Genomic DNA, 23330 nt, shown 5'->3' with positions numbered 1-23330 from the left:
TGCAAAGAGTCAGATGTGACTTAGCAACTGATCAGCAACAACAGCAAATACATGGGAGTGCATGCTGATTTAAAAAGTGAATGTGAAGTGTTATCTTAAAATTCGCCTAGTCACTGTGGGCAATATGTAAAGAGCTACAGGAAGATAGAAATAAAGGTCACCAGAGTGCGTGCCTAAGAAGTCCAAACTTCATAAGGGAGGTCAGAAAGATATAAAAAAGAAAAGGAAAGCATGTAACCAGTACATTCTTGCCAGCTGGATGGAACAAAAGTGTGAACTCAGAAAGGAAGTTAGAGTATATTTTTAGCAGCTGCTTTTGGTACAGGATGTAAGATATGCATTGCTTTCTAGCCATTATTTCATTTAATCCCAGCAACCCTGGAAGGATGTCCTAATGAGAAGCCTGAGCCTCGGAGTGGTTAGGTAACTTGCCTCATGTTTTGTAGTTAGACAGTCACAGTGGGAGTACTTCCTTGTAGCTCTCTTTTGCCAAAGAGCAAAGAGTTTATTCATAGATGTATTCATAGACGTTACTACGTTACTGTACATGCTGTCTTTTATTGAGTGGGGCTGCTTTAAGATGTAGTAAACCCTTCTTTTTTTAGTGTCTACTATATATGCAGCACTCTGCTTGTTAAAGGACCCCAGTCCTGGAGTAGTTCCTCAAGTCTAGCCTGGCTGTGGCATTCTGTAGGTCTCACCTTATTCTCATTGCTCATAGGTTCAAAAACCTTTTTTTTGAGTCTTTACTGAATTCTGTTATAATACTGCTTCTGTCTTAATGTTTTAGTTTTCTGGCCATGAGGCATGTGGGATCCTAGCTCTCCGATCAGGGATCAAACCCATACCCCCCGACACTGGACTGTGAAGTCTCGACCGTTGGCCCACCAGGGACGTCCCTGCTCATGGGCTTAAAATGCCTCAAAGAAAATAGGATTCTTGCCAATGTTTCTATGCAAAAATGCTCACTTTGAATGGTGAGGTGTTTGGAAATCCTGCCTCTTTTTTCCCCAGATTATATACACACAGTCAGTGTTCTTTCTCCTGGGAAATGAAGGGAGACAGCTTGGTGAGTTGCCCAGGTCCAGGAAAAGTTAGAGATGGGACTAAGTGGAGAATAACTGTTTTCACTATGGTGCAAACTACCTCTACCTAATAATAATTCTTCCATCATTACGGAGCACAGATACACGCTAGTGGAACATCCCTGTGCATGAAGAAGTGGGCATTTGTGAATTTTTATTTCTAGTTTCCTACCAGTAATCACTTGACAACTGGAATAAGGCCTGCCTGGTCTTCTTGACCTTTAGTGTGACCTTTCAGCCTAGCGTCCTGTGCGTTTGCAGAGAGAACCACCATCTTTCTGCAACCATCCCTTCCTTCTGTGGATCGTTAAACATTGACAGGCATTTTTGTGCACTCTCCATCTCGGCAGTCTGGAATTGAGTTGAAGCATGTTTCATGACCCATTTTCTATTTGCTCAAGAAGCTGGCAGAACTGGTTTCCCTGATCTCGGAGACCATCTCACATGGTCACTTTTCCCCCCAGACATGTTTGAAATCTTATAATAATGAGCAGTGCTTATTGTTAATAATGAGAACCGCTGCCTGTCGCTGTCTGGTATTTACTGTCTCACGATTCCCCAGGCAGGTGACGCTCAGATCCTGTGGCTGCTCACCGAGCTGACATCGGACAGAAGGAGAAAAAACTGTCTCAGACTGGTCCAGTGAGGGGGCGTGAGTGGGAATGCTGCAGAAGGAACAACTGACCTGTCTGGCCGAGAATCCAGCATCCTGAGCGCTTCCTCTTGACATCACCCTCCAGACCTCTACTGCCTCGAGGGAAAGGGCACTTAGGATTTTGCTCTCAGCCACCTAAAACTTTTGCCTACCCAAGAGAAGACTTTTGATGTAGAACTGAACAAGATACCATTCCATTGCTCTTTTTTATCCTTTGATCATCCTGGCTACGGTGACTTGTTCAGCCTGGGGAATTTGAAGCTGTGTTTTTTCCTGCCAGTTTTGTGAACACTTTTCAAAATGATCGACTTAAGCTTCCTGACAGAGGAGGAGCAGGAGGCCATCATGAAGGTTCTGCAGCGAGACGCCGCCCTGAAGAGGGCTGAAGAGGAGAGAGTCAGGTAGGAGGCTGGCCCTCTGCTGGGGAGAGGAGGGCGGTCTGCAAGAGGACGAGAAACTTCGTTCCTCTCAGCTGTAAGTGGCCATTCTGACTTGGAGCCTGACTTACGGGTTCAGGTGTATTTCCTGGCCAGAACTTCCTCCTCCTTGGTATCTCTCATCCCATAGGACTCATGCCAGAAATAGTCTTGATTAAAAACCTAACTAAATGCCTTTAACTTATTACACACTGGGTTAAAAATGAAATACTCTATACAAACACATCCATACATCTACGCTCTCCATATATATGTACAATGTGTACACACACACAAACACACATATTCTTTTTTTTTTTTTTTTTTTTTACTGAATCTACTTCTTTAAAAGTGGATCATGTGCTAAATTAGAAAAAAATTAAGTTTCTAAGGTTTTTAGAACAGAGAAGTAGCTCACATTTTTGTATATTTTCATACATGTTTCAATCGATTTTAGCAGCAAGTTAAAATTGGTTCTGACTGAGCCAGTTTTTCATTTGTGTCCCTTGAGAAAGAGTGACACTGTTCTTGTTAGGAGGATCTCAAACCAAATGTTCCACATCAACAGTCCTACCACTTTCACCTACTGTGGGGTAGGAGGAGCATGAGATCAGAGTGCTAAAGAAGTGGGCTTGAGTTCAAGCCCTGCTATCTATTGCCTTTGTCATCTGGAGTTTTAAAGGGAGTGAAAGGCTTCCTGAATGTAAGTTAGTCATATTCATGGCATAACCCCCATCCCAGGAATTATCCAAAAGGAACATCAGCCATTTTCTTACTTCTTGGGACACCATGATCATAAACAATGGATTTATTTGTATCCATATTTTATTTATTTTTTCATAGTTGACCCTCATTTGAACTTGGATGCTTTGTAAAAGAACATGCTGAACTTCCCTTAAAGTACTCCAGAGTGTCTGATTATGGCTGCTCATCATAATTCATGTTAAACAGTGCTTAACAGATTGCAAGGGGCTTATAGGCCCATTATGTCTTCTGAGCTCACGACACTCACGCAGTTGGGGTGCTGGGTGGTTTGTAATTACACCAACCTGATGTGTGAGGAAATTGACCTTGAGGCAGGTCAAGTGACTCACCCAGGCTTATGCAATCCATAGATGTCAGAAGTGAGAATTAAATCCTGGCCCGTGGGTGCTCATTCACTGTCTACTGTCCCTTCCTGAGAAAACTGCAGCAGACAGGACATCCTGGGAGCCAGCCATGACGAAGGCCGTGGCTGTCATGGACCCTGAGCTGTGATGGTGACAGGAGACGGCTGTAGGTAGTGGAGATCATGAGAATGGGGTTCCTTCCTTGTCATGTGCCTTCCTCCAAGTTGCTGCTCCCCACTCTCAGCAAATGGGGCGCCTCAAACTGTGTCCCCTGGAGAGCTGGGAATTACACCAATCAGCCATCAGGGTCTCTTGGTAGCCTTCATCCTTTACCAGTCACAGTATATGAATGTCATCCTCTTATGATCCTCCCAGCAGCCCTGAGATTTGGCGAGGCAAGACTGTTAGACCCATTTTAGAAATAAGGGGGTGGGGGGAGCGGCACAGAGGAAAAATCAGTAGGTTTTTCAAGCATAGGGGGGAATGGGAATTCCTTTAGTGTCTCAGAAGACTAGATGGAGAGACTGGGAGAGAAAGCAGTGGAGCTGAAATGGCCCCAGGGCCCCATCCCTCTTCCTGCCTCAAGACGTGGGGACTCTCAGTATTAGCAAGCGGCCACCTTTGATTCCTCCCACTGTGGCACTAATGGTAAAGAGCCTGCCTGCCAATGCAGGAGACGCAAGAGATGTGGGTTCAATCCCTGGGCTGGGAAGACCCCCTGGAGGAGGGCATGGCAATCCACGCCAGCATTCTTGCCTGGAGAAGCCCGTGGAGACAGGAGCCGGGTGGGCTACGGTCCACAGGGTCGCACAGAGTCGGACAGGACTGCAGCAACTGAGCGTGCACTCACCAAAAAGGTTTTACGTGTGATCTGTAATTCTGCTTCCTCCATCTAGCCGGATTATGAAGGCTAGAGGGAGGTTACCCTCCCTTCTATTTTAAACATACTAAATATTTTATTCTTTTTTTTATTATGTGGCTGTGCTGGATCTTAGTCACAGCACCATAGGATCTTTAGTTGTGACTACAGACTCCTAGTTGTGGCATGTGGGATCCAGTTCCCTGACCAGGGATCCGACCTAGACCTCCTGCATTGGGAGTGCGGGATGCTAGCCCTGGGACCACCAGGGAAGTCCCCCTCCCTTCTATGTTTACTTGGCCTCTGGGATTCCAGGCTATTGGGTCTTCCTCGTAGTTCTCCAATTCTGTATGAGTGGAGGTATTTCTCAGGCATCTACTGTAAGAGCTGAAAACATCCTTAAAAATTCCAAGTTCTGCCTGAAAGTGAGCCTGGTGAGGGGTGGGAGTGTGTAGCCACTGGCAACAGTGAGTCTGCAGCCCCAGCAGGAAGGCCGTGAGTCCTCTTGCAGAGGGGACCTTGCAGGGTCTCCTTCCATGCACTGTCTCTGAGGACACCTCCAGCTCCCGCTGGTGCTGCCCCTGTTTCTTGCTTTTGTGAGCTGATGGAAGATGGCTTGGGGCGGTGAAAATCTAGTGGGACTCAAACCCTGTTTGCTACCACTATCCGGTATGTCAGTCGCTCAGCTGTGTCCAGCCCTCTGGGACCCCATGGACTGTAACCCTCCAGGCTCCTCTGTCTTTGGGATTCTCCAGGCAAGAATACTGGAGTGGGTTGCGATTACCTTCTCTGGGGATCTTCCCGACCCCAGGATCAGACCTGGGTCTCCTGCGCTGCAGGCGGATTCTTGGGGGCCTTCCTAGTTAGCCACCAAGCAGCTTGGATGGACTTGGCCATGGGCGGGTCCAGGACTGCGTGCCAGGGGTGCAGATGGGCAGCAGGCCCACACCCTGTGGGCACGGACAGAGGCCCAGCTCACAGCCTGCTCCACACAGGAGGAATGGTGCTCTCGAACCCTTTGCTTTAGTCCTGAAGGGACTTGGCAGATTCTGCGGCTGTCTGCTACCGGACTGATGGAACAAAATGCTGTTCCTTGGGTTTTTGCTTTTCAGTCCCGTTACCATCCCCTGGCTGTTTGTCTTTGGTGCTTCCATTGGAGTTAGAGCCTGACCGCTCTGGAAAGATTTCTGGGGTCCATATCAGTCAGTTTACAGATAAAGCAGGAAAAACCCAGAGAGGAGAAGTGACTTACCCAGGGTCACACAGAGAGTCAGTGCCAAAGCCATGATAAGAAAAGCTCGTGGTCTCCTGGTTTGAGAAGAACAGTAAGGGCCCCTCAGTCAAAACTGATGTGATTTTGAATCCTCTCCTCACCACTAAATCAACTGTGGTTCATTTGGCAAGTTACTTGACCTCTCTGAGCCCTCAACTCAGAGACTGGGAATAACCATAGTATCAAACTCAAAGAATTATAGCCAGATAAAATAATTCTTTATCTTCTTACCACATAGTAGATGACTGATACATTTTAATTTCCTTGTTCAGCACTCCACCTATGCCTCTAAGGGGAAAAAAAAAAAAAAAAAGGACAGAATTCTCTGGTTAGTGGTCTGATTCCTTAGAAGGAGATTACTCCTAAAGCTCTCAACTATTTATTAATAAAATAGTGGAATCTAATTGAGCACTCATTAAATATAGGAAACTTCTTTGGACTAATGAAAGGGATTTTAGGGTAATTGAAACATTACCAGCCTACCAGTCTCAGCCCTCAAGGTATTTACCATTTATCGGATTATCAATTGCAAATTTAAAACCTCAACCTTGTTTCCCTAACGTGATTTTGCAATGCCCCAGTTCTCCTCCAAGTTGGTAAGTGACTTTAGAGACATAAATTAGATAATTCTATTCTTAGCCTAAGCAAAACACCATTAGAAAGGCAAATCTGCCACTGAAATTCAGAGTGCTCTTTCAAATGCTGGTTCCTTATGGACTTTGGCAGCGAGGACATTACTAATGGACTACAGCACTGCTGCCCGCTAAGAGCAGACACTGCCTCAGAGTCCTTTTCAGTACGGTGGTGGAGGAGAGTTGCATTTAAACTGAAATCTGCCTGCCATTCCTCATTTATCTAGGAATGCTTTGGCTTGTTCACATCCAAGCTCTTTCAAGACCCTTTGGAGATGATTTATCCTGTAGGTTACCTCCCATCCAAATTTCAGGGCTTCCCAGGTGGCACCTGCCAATGCAGGAGACTTTAGAGATGCGGGTTCAATTTCTGGGTCAGGAAGATCCCCCGGGAGAGGTCATGGCAACCCACTCCAGTGTTCTGGCCTGGAGAATCCCATGGACGGAGGAACCTGCCAGGCTACAGTCCAGGGGCTCACAAAGAGTCGGACACGGCTTGGCAACTAAACAACAGCCACCTGCAGACTTCATGGATGAGAACGTGAGTGTCGTCCAGAAGTGTCCAGTTCCCAAATCACTCAACCTGTTAATGGCAGAAAGTGGATTTGAACCCCAGGCAATATCCACTGTGGTGTCTCTGGAGTTCAGTTAGAAGACAGCAATTCCAGGTCACTGAACCTGCCCCGCTACCGGTAGCCACAAGTGCTGGGTGCAGTTCCCTACCATGCCTCTCTACCCAGCCTGCTTTCCTCACTGCCAGCTGGAGACATTTCACAAAGCAGCAGGGCGGCAGACATCAGGCTGGATTCTTTTTCTCTCTCCCAGCTGCCTCCTCCCTCTCTGTCCTCTTTTTTTTTTTTAAGAAACACCACCACACACACATAGATGTAATTTTGGTCTTTTATGGTTTGAAAATGACAGACTCTGAAGGTGGTATTTCCTGTGCTTTGCGTCACACTGCCAGCAGGAAATCATTGCCCCTGGGCGTCTGTACACCGCCAGCACTGTGCCCCCCACCCCATAAACACACAGCCACATCTAGGGTGACGGGTGTTCATGCAGCAGATAGCATCTCAACCGCGACCGCATCTTGTGATCCTCAGCTGCTGCCTTAAGCCCTAGTTTCTATGAAATGAAGGCGGTTGTCATTGAAGAACTGCCTTCCAGCACCTCTGATGGTGTTTTCTGTCAAAGCAAAAAGGGAAAGGAACCAACATTTGTCCGGGATCTGCATTCTACACAGAGTGTCACATTTTCCCCTTTGATCCATGCAACAGTGTAGCCGAACCCACTCAACAAGGAGGAAATGGGGGTGGGGGGTGAGGTTAAGAGCCCAGTAACAGTGAAACCTTGCTCATCCAACTACAAAGCTGTTTCCCACACACTGTGCTGGTCTCGGCAGACTGTGGGGACCTGTAGTGTATCCATAACATGAGTGATGCATGCTTCGTCTTATTTTCCGCTGTAAGGAACTTTTCAAGTTTATTTCATTTTCACGTGTGTTTGTTTTCAGATTCTCTATCACAGGTTGAATTCCTTCGTAGAAAGAGTGAAGTGTGATAGCCATCTTAGAAATCAAATCCATGTTTGGCTCTCTCCAGCAGGGTGGGCAATCAGTAGAAAGAATGTGGGTGAGGAGGCAGGCTGGCATCTGGTCCCTGCTCTGTGTGACCTTGGGCAAACCTCTTAACCTCTCTGGGTTTCAATTCATCTCTGAAGTGAGGCCATTTGTAACTAGCCAAGGTTCATTCCAGCTCTCATATTCAAAACAAGCATCTAAGAGTACTTTCAAATCACCTAGTCTAACCCTCTTGCCCAGAATATATTGAGGGATTAAAAAAAAATATCTAGGGAATCAAGCGGTCAGCCTCTTTGGCCAGTCTGCTGATTCTCATTATCCACAGCTGATCAGATAACATCGTCGAGGTTCTGCCTATGATGCTAGACCTTTGCTTCCTCATGATGAGTAGCTAGAATCTGGGGTGCGCTGTGTCAGTACAAGGAAGAAAGCTGTTTGAACCCAGGATGAAGGGTGTCACTGTTCTTCTGCCATTTCTGTGGAAGTCCTCACATTCTTTCTGCACCATGGGGGTTGGCATTGGCAGTTAGACTGGCTGTCGATTAACGTATTTATGTATAGTTCCAAGCATATACCTTGTATGCAATAGGGAATCAATGAACTAGTGGATAAGCAAATGAACAGGTCAGGCCTTTAACATACAGAGGAGGCAAAGTGGCCATCTTTTGCAATTGACTGAATTCTTTGGGCGTCATAGTAAACCTGTAAGGATTAAATGAGATAATGCATGTTAAGTGCCATGCATGAAGCCCGGTATAAAACACACGCTTAGTGTATATTAGCTGATGGAATGGGGGCATGACCATCATGATCCGCCTGGAGGGCTGGCAGGACAGTGTCTTCTTTAGGCTGAGTATTCTGCCTTCACTTTGCCCAGCAGCCCATGGGTATTTTTTGAGCGTCTTCTCTATCCTCCACTCTCTGCTAAGTATAACGTGCAAGTGGAGAGGATGGTAAGGTATGAAAAGTGTGAGGGCCAAGAAACTTACCCTTTTTCCCACTTCAGCTAAATGGTACAACAACTAGAGAATCAAATGCTAATTTGTTGGTACAATTCAAGTTCGAGAAAAATAAGAGATCAATGTAGGCTGGTAGAGAAGTTTTTTTTTTTTAATTTTTAAAACTTGAAGTATAGTTAATTTATAATATTATATGTTTCATATTAGTACTGCATTGGGATTCAGTATTTTTATAGATTATATGTCTTTAAAAGTTATTGCACAATAATGACTATAATTCCCAGTGCTGTACATTATATCCATGTTGCTTATCTATTTTATACATAGTAGTTTGTATTTCTTAATCTGGTACCCCTACCCATATTTTGCCTTTCCCCCATTCCCTTTCCCCTTTATTATCCAGTAGTTTGTTTTCTATATCCCTGAGTCTGCTCTTGTTTTGCATATACATTCATTTGTATTATTTTTTGTTGTTATTGTTCAGTTGCTCAGTTGTGTCTGACTCTGCGACCCCATGCATGTCAGGCTTCTCTGTCCTTCACTATCTCCCTGAGTTTGCTCAAACTCATGTCCATTGAGTCAGGGATGCAATTCAAACATTCCATCCTCTGTCATGCCTTTCTCCTCCTGCCCTCAGTCTTTCCCAACATCAGGGTCTTCTCAAATGAGTCAGTTCTTCGCATCAGGTGGCCAGAGTATTGGAGCTTCAGCTTCAGCATCAGTCCTTCCAATAAATATTCAGGGTTGATTTCCTTTAGGATTGACTGGTTTGATCTTCTTGCTGTCCAGGGGACTCTCAAAAGTCTTCTCCAGCAACACAGTTTATTTATTTTTTAAAAAATTATTTATTTATTTTACTTTACAACATTGTGTTGGTTTTGCCATACATTGACTTGAATCCGCCATGGGGGTACATGTGTCCCCATCCTGAACCCCCCTCCCACCTCCCTCCCCATCCCATCCCTCTGGGTCAACCCAGTGCACCAGCCCCGAGCATCCTGTATCATGCATCGAACCTGGACTGGCATTTTGGTTAACATATGATAATTTACATGTTTCAATGCCATTCTCCCATATCATCCTGCCCTCGCCCTCTCCCACAGAGTCCAAAAGACTGTTCAATACATCTATGTCTCTCTTGCTGTCTCACATACAGGGTTATCATTACCATCTTTCAAAATTCCGTATATATGTGTTAGTATACTGTATTGGTGTTTTTGTTTCTGGCTTACTTCACTCTGTATAATAGGCTCCAGTTTCATCCGTCTCATTAGAACTGATTCAAATGTATTCTTTTTAATGGCTGAGCAATATTCCATGGTGTATATGTACCACAGCTTTCTTATCCATTCGTCTGCTGATGGGCATCTAGGTTGCTTCCATGTCCTGGCTATTATAAACAGTGCTGCGATGAACATTGGGGTACATGCAGCAACACAGTTTAAAAGCATCAATTGTTTGGCTTTCAGCCTTCTTTATAGTCCAACTCTCACATCTGTACACAACTACTGAAAAAACCACAGCTTTGACTATATGGACCTTTGTCAGCAAAGTGTTGTCTCTGCTTTTTAATATGCTGCCTCGGTTTGTCATATCTTTTCTTCCAAGGAGCAAGCGTTTTTTAATTTCATAGATGCAGTCACCATCTGCAGTGATTTTGGAGCCCAAGAAAATAAAATCTGCCACTGCTTCCACTGTTTCCCTTCTATTTGCCACAAAGTGATGGGACCAGAAGCCATGATCTTAGTTCTTTGAATGCTGAGCTTTAAGTCAACTTTTTCACTCTCTTTTTTCACCTTCATTAGTTCCTCTTCGCTTTCTGCCATTAGAGTGGTATCATCTGCATATCTGAGGTTGTTATTTCTCCCAGAAGTCTTGAATCCAGCTTGTGATTAATCCAGCCCAGCATTTTGCATGATGTACTTTGCATGGAAATTAAATAAGTAGGGTGACAATATATAGCCTTGACGTACTCCTTTCCCAATTTTGAACTAGTCTGTTGTTCCCTGTCTGGTTCTGTTTCTTCTTGACCTGCATATAGGTTTCTTAGGAGATGGGTAAGGTGGTCTGGAATTCCCATCTCTTTAAGAATTTTTAAGAATTTTCCACAGTTTGTTGTGATCCACACCGTCAAAGGCTTTAGTGTAGTCAATGAAGGAGAAGCAGATGTTTTTCTAGAATTCCTTTGCTTTCTCTATGATCTAACGGATGTTGGCAATTTGATCTCTGGTTCCTCTGCCTCTTCTAAACCCAGCTTGTACATCTGGAAGTTCTCAGTTCATGTACTGTGAAGCCTAGCTTGAAGAATTTTGAGCATTACCTTGCTAGCGTGTGGAATGAGCACGTTCCCCAAGTAAGTGACATCATACAGGATTTGTCTTTCTGTCTGACTTATTTCTCTACCCATAATATTCTCTAGGTGCTGAGAAGATTTTACCAGCACCGCCTAGGTGATAGGGTTTTTTCCTCCTTTTTTGGTCATGCTATGCGGCCTGCGGGATCTTAGTTCCCCAAGCAGAGATCACACCTGCGCTTCCTGCAGTGGAAACACGGAGTCTTAACATTGGACCACCAGGGAAGTCCCTGATGGTGGGATTTCTTTTGTAATCTACATCTCTACAGAACTTGGGCTTTGATGTCTTGCATGTGGTTTCATCTGTAAAATATTACAAATGGCTAAGATATAAAAAGAGATTGATTAACTCTGGCAGTGATTATCATGATAGGAAATATATAAATAGCATTTAGTGCATTTGAATGTATTTCCTACTTTTTTGCCACTTTAAAAGAGATGAACCAGAAACCCAGCCTGAGTTCTTTACTGCAATGGGCTTACTGGGAGCCTGACTCCCACAGCACTGCAGACTTAGTGGGGCCAGAGGCTTGGAGACAGTCAGTTAGGCAGCAGCAGGTCAAGCGTTGCCTAAGGATGCTTACAAAGTGCCTTTCAGTTGAACAACAAAAATAAGTAAACAAATAATCTCATGAAGGGAAATTGGGAGTTGTTACGCTCTGAGGGTTTGTGGTCTCCTTCAACAAGCTTATGGCCAATGCCAGATTGCCTTCTGCATTTCCTAATCCTCCAAGAGATGAGGGGTCCTGCCTGAACCAGAGAAGGCACTGCCATTGTGATGGGGCTTGGTTCACTCAAGCCCAGGAACAGCAGGCTCTCATCTCTTATCCGACTCATACCAGGCTGGCTGCTCTATACTTATGTGTTAACAAGTTATCCACTTAACAGTTTCTAGGCATCAGTTCTGTGCCAGGCTCTGTGCTAGGGGCTCTTGTTAGAAAGGTGATTAGGAGGTAGTCTTCGCTTTCAAGGGGTTAGCAGAGTTCGCAGGTCAGTGTGTGAGACGCGTGTGCAAACAGGTCATTGGAACAGGGCGCGCTGAGCGCTGCCCTGGAGGAGCGTGGGAGCATGGAGAAGGGCCGGCCGCCCGGTGCCCTCGGGGCTCAGGGAAGCCTTCCCCGGTGAGGCGGGGCATAGATCTGAGGGATGAGGGGTCACGTGCTGGATGGAGAAGTGAGAGAAAGACATCCCAAGAGAATTTACATTTACTGGTCTCTTACCAGGATCCAGGCACTGTTAGGGACTTCCAGGTAAACACTGCCTTTAGTCATCCTAGCAGTCCTGCGGAGTAGGTTTTATGTCCCCCATCTTTATATACAAGGAGACTGAAACTTAGAGGGGTACAGGAAGCTGCCAAAGATGGCATTTAAACAGGGTCAGAACTGGAATTTGGAGCCAGTCTGGGGAGAGGCCAAAGCCCATAGTCTTTCTGCCACAACCCCCTGCCCTTAATGTCTGCAGAGGTCATGTAAGAGCAGTTTGGAGATCAAGTGGGGAGCATGGGAGCAAGTGCTGGAAAACGAATCTGAAAAGATAGCCTGAAGCCAGGTGGTCAGGGGCCGCATCGGATATCCCTTCCCTCCAGAGGTGCTGAGTGAACACCCACTGTTTTCCAGACACGAAGCAAAGATATACTGAGTACAGGCCCTGCCCCTTGGGGTTCATTGTCTAGTCATGGAGAGCTGGAAGGACTTCTCTTTTCTGGCATTGAACTTGAATGAGGTCCTTTTGGGAAGAGAAGGCCAAAGCTCCATCAGCAACCAGGGTGGATTATTTGCTCTGCTGAAAATCTAGGCAATGATTCCACATGTAAGCAATATCATATGACATTTGTTTTACTCTGTCTCACTTCACTCAATATGACAATGTCTAGGTCCATCCAGGCTCCTCTGTCCATGGGATTTCCCAGGCAGGAATGCTGGACTGGGTTGCCATTTTCTTCTCCAGGGAATTTTCCAGACCCAGGGATCAAACCTACATCCCCTGCCCTGCAGGCAGATTCTTTTACCACAGAGTCATTTCACTTTTTTTTTTTTTAATCGCTGAATGAACACATCTTCTTTATTCATTCTTGTTGATGTACATTTAGGTTGCTTCCATGTCCTGGCTGTTAAAAATATACACTCTACTGTATATAAAAATAGATAACTAATAAGGACCTACTATATAGCACAGGGACCTCTACTGAATACTCTGTAATAACCTATATGGGAAAAGAATCTAAAAAAGTGGATATACATATATGCATAACTGAATCACTTTGCTGTACAATAGAAGCTAACACATTTTAAATCAACTATATTCCAATAAAGATATTTGAAAAAAGAAAATCTGGGCAATGGGCAATCATTAGACACGTTTCATAGGAACCATGACCCCTGGTGATTCAGAACCATGGAGTGAAGACACTGTCCCTGTTAGGATTTGGTGATGGGCTGTCACTGCAGCATGTGTCCGAGGGTTGTGATCGGACGTGTTTGGCATAGGGTCACTCCCTTAAGTGGAGAGCAGAGGCGTTTCCAGCAGAGTCAGAGTCTGGCTGGAAAGTGTCTCTTCAGGCACACTTGGGAGAGAGAAAACGTACTTGCCAGAACCCTGGTGACTGCCCCTCCTGCCTTCCCCTTTCCTGGGTGGGCCTTTGTGCAGCCCTTACACACAGCTCTGCCACCACCTTGGTGTGGCCACCCTGCACATTCTCTGGCTAAAACACTTAGATTTGCTACGTTAGGTAGTGTGCGTATTAGCTTGAATGACAATCATCAAACCCTGTTGGATTTTTGTAGCACAGTATCTTCCAAGAGTTGAAAGTCTCCTTAAGGCTCTTATTCTACTTTATTGTAAGTACAGCTCTGTGAACAAGAAAAGACAGGTTTTTTTGATTCTCATTTTATTGACATGGATGAGGAGATGTGGAGGTTATAAGACTTGTCATTACAGAACGGTGTTTTTCCCTCCGCTGTAAAATGGGGGAGACTTTAGGAGGGTGGTACTTGGTTTGTTCTTTAGATTTTAGCTTTTCCATGAGCATCAAGGACTGCGGAACCCTTCGAAGCAGTATCTGCCCAAATGGAATTTACCCCTGCCTGCACTCCCTACCCCACCTAAGTTTGATCTTCCCGGATCCCAGCCTGCCTTGTTGAATTCATTTTCCTAGAATTAAGAACCATGGACATATAGGCTTCCAGAAAAGTCTCCGAGAAGTTCATTTCACTGAAATGGCAAGAACTGATGAGCCAATAACTTCCCCACCAGTTATTCACTCAGTGTTTATTAGGTGCCAGGCATACGCAGACGGTAGTGTACGTGCATTAGCTAACTTAATCTTCATAGAAATTTCATGAGGTGAGTTACTATTATTAACCCCCTTACTTTTTAAAGAGTTTTTTAAGGTGGACGTTTTTAAAGTCCTTCTTGAATGTGTTGCAGTATTGCAGCTGTTTTAAGTTTTGCTTTTTTGGCCACTGAGGCATATGGGATCTTAGTCCCCCAATCAGGGATCAAACCCGCACCCCCCTGCATTGGAAGGTGACGTCTTAACCACTGAACCACCAGGCAAGTTCCTTAACCCATTTTTAGTTTTTTATTTTTTGTTCTCTTTTTCTTTTCACTTATTTATATTAGTTGGAGGCTAATTACTTTACAATATTGTAGTGGTTTTGCCATACATTGACATGAACCAGACATGGATTTACATGTGTTCCCCATCCCGATCCCCCCTCCCACCTCCCTCCCCATCCCATCCCTCTGGGTCATCCCAGTGCACCAGCCCTGAGCACTTGTATCATGCATCCAACCTGGGCTGGTGATCTGTTTCACACTTGATAACATACATGTTTTGATGCTATTCTCTCAGATCATCCCACCCTTGCCTTTTCCCATAAAGTCCAAAAGTCTGTTCTGTATTTCTGTGTCTCTTTTTCTGTCTTGCATATAGGGTTATCGTTACCATCTTTCTAAATTCTAAATATATATGCATTAGTATACTGTATTGGTGTTTATCTTTCTGGCTTACTTCACTCTGTATAATAGGCTCCAGTTTCAGCCATCTCTTAGAACTGATTCAAATGTATTCTTTTTAATGGCCGAGTAATACTCCATTGTGTATATGTACCACAGCTTTCTCATCCATTCATCTGCTGATGGGCATCTAGATTGCTTCCATGTCCTGGCTATTATAAACAGTGCTGCGATGAACATTGGGGTACATGTATCTCTTTCAATTCTGGTTTCCTCTGTGTGCATGCCCAGCAGTGGGATTGCTGGTCATATGGCAGTTCCATTTCCAGTTTTTTTTTTTTTTTTCAATAGAACTAGGTTTATTATTTTTTTTTTTAAACAAAAGAAATGTCTAAAAGCAAATACAGGTATGTACCAAGGGGTGGATGTGACCTGGTACTTACAAAGGAGTTTCTGTGTCATAAATGAAAACAGCATGTTAGAAGAAAAATAATTTTCAGGTGCTGTCTGCTTGAAAAATCTGGAGATGCAAGTTAACTGAAGGAAGGTGATTGGCCAAGCAAATAGCATGAGCCCAGGGAAAAAGAAAAAACCACCAGAAGTTGCTTCCAGAGAACTACATGGTGGCAGCATGAGAACTGGCATCAACTCACAGTCTTCTCATTTTCCCCATTTTCTATAATTTTCCTCTTCTTCTCATCTGTTTTTTTCTTGAAGATGTTATTTCAGTAAAACTGAAGTTCTTTGATGCTTTTGCTAACGTCATCAAGTGCCCTGTGAGAAGCAGCCTTCTTTGGTGCAAATTCGTATTCTTCAGGATACCAGCGTCTGCACAGCTCTTTAACAGTGCTCACATCAATTATCCTATAGTGAAGATGTTTCATGAACTGGGGCATGTATTTGTCAAGAAACTTCTTATCTGCATGAACTGAATTTCCTGCAAGTGGACAGAGCCCTGGAGGAGTCTGCTGTCGTACAAAGGAGAGAAATTCATACTCTGCCTGCTGCAGTGTCATTGTACTCTCCTTCACTGCTTTGGTTAGAACAGACTTCCCGTGATGCTCCTTACACCAGTCTGACATGCTGTCCAGTAACTCATCTGGCTGTTTTATAATCAGGTTAGGACCTTCAGCCAAAATGTTGAGATCAGAGTCAGTTATCAGACAGGCCATCTCAATAATCTGGTCCTTCTCAATGTCCAATCCTGTCATCTCCAAGTCCACCCAGACCATCCGCTGAGCCATGCTCTCCCCCGCCGCCATGGCTGCGCCACCTTCGCGGACACCCCGCGCCCCGAACTGCCCGTGAGTCCCACCCACACCTCGCAAGAGCCTGGAGCCCACGGAGCTGCCTAGCATCACCCGGCACGAGCTGCCACGGCCCCAGCCTCTCCATTTCCAGTTTTTTAAGGAATCTCCACACTGTTCTCCATAGTGGCTGTACTAGTTTGCATTCCCACCAACAGTGTAAGAGGGTTCCCTTTTCTCCACACCCTCTCCAGCATTTATTGCTTGTAGACTTTTGGATAGCAGCCATCCTGACTGGCGTGTAATGGTACCTCATTGTGGTTTTGATTTGCATTTCTCTGATAATGAGTGATGTTGAGCATCTTTTCATGTGTTTGTTAGCCACCTGTATATCTCTTTTGGAGAAATGTCTGTTTAGTTCTTCGGCCCATTTTTTTTTTATTGTAACCCCTTTTTAAAAATAAGGAAACCAAGGCTTAGGGAAACTTAATATGTCCTCTTTCTCTGAGGTATTTGCATTTAAACAGTGAACACACAAGCCTGCAGCCGAAAATTGAATTTGCTCTTGAGAAATCCCAGGCGTCATCTGATGATCGTGGCTTAAATCTTTGAATTTTTGAAAAATGTTGGCATTGGACTCCTGACCTTTTAGTTAAAGCATACACTGGTTAGTCATCTGGGAGGTTTGTGGGATCTCATAAAACACTGAGAGCTTCATTTTGGCCATATACTTACAACTTCTTTGTGCAGTGTCACTGTGAACTCATTTACTTACCGTGGATTCATAACAAAGTAAAGTGTTTTTCCTTTTGTAGACATTTGCCTGAAAAAGTTAAGGATGACCAGCAACTGAAGAATATGAGTGGCCAGTGGTTTTATGAAGCCAAGGCAAAAAGACACAGAGACAGAATCCATGGTGCAGATATCATCAGAGCATCCATGAGGAAGAAGAGGCCCCAGGTGGCAGGTAAGTTGATTGGGCTGGTGCCTCTCAAGCCAGCATTTGTTTGGGAGAAGTAGTCCTTGGGAGAAGGGAAGGGTGTCACCATCATTACTGAAATCTGCAGAGGAAAATCATTTAGGGGTGTGCTTTGCATAATGTGTGGTCCTGTAGGTCAAAATCTTCTTGGGTTTGGATGGGTGAAGTCAGGGCTTAAGTGACAGTGTGGTAAAGAAGGACAAAAAGTCCTTTAGCTGCCATATTGACTCAGAGTAACATTGACAATTGAGGCTTATACGGAGTGTGTGTGTGTGTGTGCGCGCTCTGTCATGTCTGACCCTTGGATGATAGCCTACCAGGCTCCTCTGTCCATGGAATGTTCCAGGCAAGAATACTGGAGTGGGTTGCCATTTCCTACTCCAGGGGATCTTCCCAACCCTGGGGGATCAAATCTACATCTCTTGTGTCTCCTGCATTGGCAGGCAGATTTTTCTTTTTTTGTTTACCAATATACCACCTGGGAAGCTCTTATCAGGGATCTACCATCTCCTCTTTCTTTGGCTCTTAACTAAAAATTCAGAACCTTTTCTCCTGAGTAGAGTAACAGGAAGAGATTAGCCTTCCTGCTCAATGACCATGACACCTGGTACTTCCTTAAAAACCAAGTACATCATTTAAGGGACTGTAGAGACAGCATTTTGGAGGCTTCTTTAGAATTCTGTTGAGTTCATTAAATATTTACCAGGTGCCTTCTCTCTAATTAACTCCGCACTAGTCAGTGTAAACCTTTACCCCTGAGAACTAGCCCCTGTCTAGTTCTAACCTGTTCTCAATAAGGAAATTACCTCTTCGGCATCTAATATATTACAGGCATTTGTTCCCTAATATTTCTAATTGTAGTAGCAATCTTGTAAGGTAGGCATTATTATCCTCATTATATATATGCAATATGTAAAACTCAGAGAAGTGAGGTAACTTGCCTAAGGTCATCAACAGGCTACGAGCACTGCATAGCTCATCATAAGGAGTCAGACCCCATCTATAAGGAGCGTGGCTCTGCATCAGAAGGGCTGAAATCCCAGCTCTGACATGCACCCTCCCAAAACCACCCAGAACTTCAGAAATCTTGAAGTGTCCCGTGGGTTATACCGAGGGCTCCATTTTGCAGCTGAAGAAAGTAGACTTATGAGTAGAGAGACCTATGAATGTATTTGAAAATTGGGAGTCCTCGGTGGCTCAGACAGTAAAGAATCTGCCTGCAATGCAGGAGACCTGGGTTCAATCCCTGGGTCAGGAAGATCCCCTGGAGAAGGGCATGGCAACCCACTCCAGTGTTCTTGCCTGGAGAATCCCATGGACAGAGGAGCCAGGCGGGTTACAGTCCATGGGGTGGCAAAGAGTCAAACACAACTGAAGTGACTAAGCCCATGTTGCTTCATCTTAATTCTTAACACTGATGGACGTATTACTGGCGCTTACTGGCTATGTGGCCTTAGGCAAGTCTCTTGATCCCTTTGGTCTTCAATTTTGAAATCTGTAAACTTGGAAAATTTTTACCTCCTCAGAGGATTATACAGGGACTCAGCACTTTACCTTGAACTTAGTCATCACTCAGCTGATGCTAATTATCCAAGAGGTACAGGTAGAGAGCAGTGGGTGTTCAGAGGCCAAAGAGATTATTTCCTGAAGAGGGGTCACAGAGGTTTTAAGAGGGCTCTGGCATCTGAGCTAGCATTTGAGAACTTGTAGAATTTGGCTGTGTAGAGACTGCAAGAGGAGGAGGCAGAGGAGAGGAACATTCCAGAGTTTAGAGCTGATGTGAGAAGCTGTAGGTTGTGGAGAAGACAGATGGATAACCTTCTTGCCTTTATTGTTTCCTGTTTCAGATGAGCAGAGTAAGGACAGAGCAAACAGGGCAATGGAAAGCTGGGTGAATAACGTCCACAAGGATGCTTTCCTCCCCCCAGAGCTAACCGGTGCTGTAGAAGAGCTGGAAGAAGATGTAGCCCCAGCAAGCCCCAGGTGAGACCGAGCTCACGGAGAGAGCTGCTGCACGTGGGGGTCCTGGCTAGGTCCTGCTGTGTGTGTGTGTGCAGAGGCCAGCCAGGTCTCGTGGGTGTGGGGAGGAGGGCAGGATGAGAGAGTTCTGAGCCCTGATATGAACAAAGCCTGAGCGGTATTCTTTCTCAGCTTCCAGAATGTCTAACAAATCTGCATATTAAATAAAATTAAAATGTCAAGTGGTGATTTCTTCCAGCACCAACTAGAGCTGTTATTTTTTTTTTTTTTTCCAATTGTTATTTGTGCTAAGGGTTTCTTCACAGAGTAAATAAAAAGGTACTCCAAAATGAATGTAGAGGAATAAGTCATTTAAGAAAGAGATGAATGGGGAATTCCCTGGTGATCCAGTGTTAGGACTTAGTCACTTACACTGCGGTGGGCCCAGGTTCCTTCCCTGGTCGGGAAACTAAGATCCCCACAAGCTGCACAAATGTGGCCAAAAAAAGAGAAAGAAATGAATGATGATCAAATTGTTACAGCCTGGAGCAATAGAAGAAGTTTAAGCACAAAAAGCAAGCAGACGTGAATTACAATCTTAAATTTGCCATTTATTAGCTATTTGACCATGGGCAAGTCATCTAATCTCCCTGAATCTCTTTTCCTAACTATAGATAGGAGTCATACTGTATAAGACAGTTTCTGATGAGAATTAGTACATAAAATACCTGGTACATGGTAAGTACTGAACAGACACCTCTTAAGGATGCCGATTGTCCTCAATATTTCAGTCTTTCTTTTGTGTGTTTTCCATTTATCTTATCACCTGACCAATCAAAATGCACCTTTGTACATCCTTCCTATGATATACCTGATTATGAGGCTACGTTGCCTCCAATTTTTTCAACCAAGATGACTTGTTTTTAGATATTTAAGGATCTTCCCATTGGTATCTGCCCATTGGAGGTGTAGTTGTTACCCTTTGGTTGAAGGGCAATTACATTTTATCTCTAGTTCCTCAGTGAGGACAATTGAATCAGAATCTCCAACTTCAATGAAGTCAGTAAATTTGCTGATGGGACAGTCACTGAGTCAGGGTCCAAGGCTGAGACACCTGGGAAATGGGGATGTTATCAATATAATTTGTGGGTGAGAGAGTGGGTCTGTTCTATAGGCACCAACAGGCATTTCAGAGTCAAATATAAGTATTATGTTATATGGATAATGGAATACTGAGTCTATTAAGGTACCTGTTGTTTATCCATTTCCCGTTTAGAGAGGACTCACTTTGTTTTCTAAGGTGGTAGGTGGCACCATATCCCCCCTGCTCCCACCCAGAATGATCTGTGATGATCTATCAATACCCTGATGCTGGGAAATATTGAAGGCAAAAGGCGAAGGGGGTGGCAGGGGATGAGACGCTGGTTAGACAGCATCACCAACTCAATGAACATGAGTTTGAGCAAACTCCAGGAGATAGAGAAGGACTTCTTTTCCTTTTCCCAGGAACTCATTTCATCTTAAATGGCCTAAGGGACCAAGGTGCCATGGCCCTTAGAGCTTGACTGAGTTTCCTTACGACCACATGGCCTGGTGGGTACCCACCTACCTTTCCCAATTTGAGGCTGTGAATAGTGTCCACACTTGTGTCTCTGTTATTGGTTACATTTCTTGGATGACCTCAGACACATCTTTGAGATTTCATCTGTATGTACCACAGGACCAAGCTGTCTCACCAGGGTGATATGAGATGAAATGCAACCAAGAGGTACCGAGAGGTATGGGTACCACTTGGCATTTCTCAGGAAGAAAGAAACTTGGCAATCTGCAGGTGGCCTTATATTAGGTTGGGAATCCCTGATGGCTCAGATGGTAAAGAATCTGCCTGCAACACAGGAGACCCGAGTTCAATCCCTGGGCCAGGAAGATCCCCTGGAGAAGGGGATGGCAACCCACTCCAATATTTTTACCTGGAGAATTCCATGGACAGAGGAGCCTGGCGGGCTACAGTCCTGGGGTCGCAAAGAGTCGAACATGACTGAGCAACTTAACATGTTGTTATAACACAGATGAGGTAGGCCAAGAAGACAGGAAGAAGCATGTTTGATGTGTCCGGCATACTTTGCTCGTTACGTGGCTTGAGCGGTGAGCACCCAGAGGTGTAGCAGGAGCTGTTATTTACTTCCTTCTCTCTGTGTCAGAAACTCCTGCTTCACTCAGCGTCAGGTTCCAGCATGCTTCTCACCGATACTTTAACCTTTGGGAACTGGGTGTGTGAAGTATATTTTGGGGCCTGTACTTTTAGACTAAATGAACTTCAATAGAATGACTCAATACCTGTCAATATTTTCTTAGTCAGGAGTCCGGGAGTGTGAGGCAATCCTGACTGGGTATTGCAGTTTCTGAAGGATTTTTTTTTTTCCCCTAATAAGCTCTGGGGAAAGAGTCCTTCTTCTGTTGTGGGCACAATTCTGAGCGCTTCTGTTTGTGAGTAATTAACTCAGTGTGGGTATTCAACGTGTATTCAAGCATGAGAAGCTACCTATGTTCCTTTGGAACTGGTCTTGTTTGCATCTGTAGCCTGAGGAGGCAGAGAGGGCTCTGATGAACAGAGGGGAGCAGGGGATGAGGTTCTCTTTCGAAAGGCAAAGAAAACTCCAGGCGCGCTCAGCTCTAGTTCTGGCTATTGGTCTTCATTCAGCAGGGTCGTACTGGCACAAACAGTGGGAAGGACTGGTGTTTGGGATTTAAGTGTTTTCTATTTCTAGTTATCACAGATTGAGCCCTTTAATAAAATATAATAAAAGTGAATACTCGGAACGTGAAATACAGATAACAAAAAGGGCATGCAAAACATAAGCCCACTGATGGTGTACTGTGGTGTCTCAGCAAATTGCTGTAACTGATTCCAAATGCATACTTTTGATGTCTGTACCTGTTGGAAACCAGTAACACACAGTTCACATACTGGCCCTGGTACAATGGTCTGCACTTTGATAGCACATCATGTCTCTCCCCCCAAATAATTGTGGGACAGGCACACAATAATCCCCCAGACATGGCTGAGCCATGATGGGGAGCAGAGGATGGAAATGTGAGAAATTTCATATGCATCAGATCCTACCTCCCCAACCAGGATTAATGTGTGTTTCCTGGTTATAGAGGTAGGCCTGCTCTGGGATGAGAAGCCCCTCCTTTATTATTTGAGATGACATGTTCTCTGAAAAAAAGTTTGGGTGCTTAGGGGATCACGGAGAGTCTGGTAGCCTCTCGACTGACCAGGGCCTTACCTGTCCCCACTATTGGTGCTGCTTTGGTCTGAAGGAGCCCAGAAGTGGACTGACCTGTTTTAAATTCCCCTCTGTCTCTCCAATCTCTTCCACTAAGATTATCTCTCTGAGGACTGGTCCCTCTGGTAGCTTATATCATCTTGGTTGAAAGTAAAAAGTGAGAGCGTTAGTTGCTCAGTTGTATCCAACTCTTTGAGACCCCATGGACTCTAGCCTGCCAGACTCCTCTGTCCATGGAGTTCTCTAGGCAAGAATGCTGGGATGGGTATATGGCCATAAACAGGGTCAGCCCAGACCTCTAAAAAAATGAAAAACAAAAGCAAGAGTTTCTCAAGTGTGTTCTAAGCTTCCCAACTCTTTTCTTCTCCTGGTTTCTCCTCCCACACTCTTTGCCCTCCCACATCCTTCAGTTCCCTTGTGGCCTCCTCCTTTCTCCTTGGAAAGGTTCTAACCTGCATTCTACCCTAAGGCTTACTTAAATTTTTAATAAGTTAAGCCAGTGTGGATGACAGTTTTGAGCTTCTTTCCTTTTCTTGGTTGTTTCTAAAAGCTTAAAGAATTACCCTGAGAATGTATCCTGATAAGGTTCAGAACCTTCAACCCAGAGAGCAAGTTCCTAGGTGCAAAGGAGGGTACTTTAGAGGCAGTGGGCATCACATGAAGGAAGTGGTAGCCTCCTCTGACTGTGTATAAACCAGGCCTAGTAACAGATGACAGTCAGTAATAGGTCAATGACTGCTATTGTTGGAGCAGAAGTAACAGGGGGTACTGTGTGCCAGCCTGAACCACAGGCAGAAGAAATAGGAAACCACTTGAAAGGCTGTCTAAGAGTGAGAGGTGGAGAAAAATAGGACAAAGAGAAAGAGGTATGAATAGTGAGGATAGAGCCATTAATGCCTATGTTGGCTCAGTTTACTTTTAGGATATTTCTTGGAAATAAAGTGTTTAAATATCCTTGTTTGCAATTGGTTGAAAAAT

At 44.6% G+C, this 23330-nt stretch overlaps 2 protein-coding genes across 5 annotated transcripts in view; one reads left to right on the top strand and one right to left on the bottom strand.

The window, feature by feature from the left end:
* SYTL2 (synaptotagmin like 2) overlaps positions 1 to 23330 on the top strand; it is a 119144-nt gene that overhangs the window by 50784 nt on the left and 45030 nt on the right. For 2 of the 4 annotated variants that reach the window (XM_061120045.1, XM_061120037.1), the window contains exons 1-3: positions 1669 to 2141; positions 16940 to 17091; positions 18951 to 19086. In XM_061120045.1, the coding sequence (XP_060976028.1) occupies positions 2041 to 2141; positions 16940 to 17091; positions 18951 to 19086 (389 nt within the window). In that variant the 5' untranslated portion in view covers positions 1669 to 2040. Of the gene's footprint in view, positions 1 to 1647; positions 2142 to 16939; positions 17092 to 18950; positions 19087 to 23330 lie in introns of those variants that run through there. The other 2 variants (XM_061120033.1, XM_061120051.1) reach the window with 2 other exon arrangements.
* On the bottom strand, positions 15272 to 16263 carry LOC133040269 (oligoribonuclease, mitochondrial-like). Its single transcript, XM_061120004.1, has one exon. It carries the CDS (start codon positions 16233 to 16235, stop codon positions 15603 to 15605), a length of 633 nt encoding a protein of 210 aa, XP_060975987.1. The 5' UTR covers positions 16236 to 16263; the 3' UTR covers positions 15272 to 15602.

The sequence above is a fragment of the Dama dama genome, chromosome 2 (assembly GCF_033118175.1).
Source record: "Dama dama isolate Ldn47 chromosome 2, ASM3311817v1, whole genome shotgun sequence".
In the NCBI taxonomy this organism is placed as follows: domain Eukaryota; kingdom Metazoa; phylum Chordata; class Mammalia; order Artiodactyla; family Cervidae; genus Dama; species Dama dama.
Note: the sequence above shows the minus strand (reverse complement) of the source record. Positions and strands in the feature narration are given on the sequence as shown.

What these genes read in the sequence shown, in the direction of transcription:
- LOC133040269 (XM_061120004.1), bottom strand. Translation starts at nt 16,235, where the DNA reads ATGCTAGGCAGCTCCGTGGGCTCCAGGCTCTTGCGAGGTGTGGGTGGG.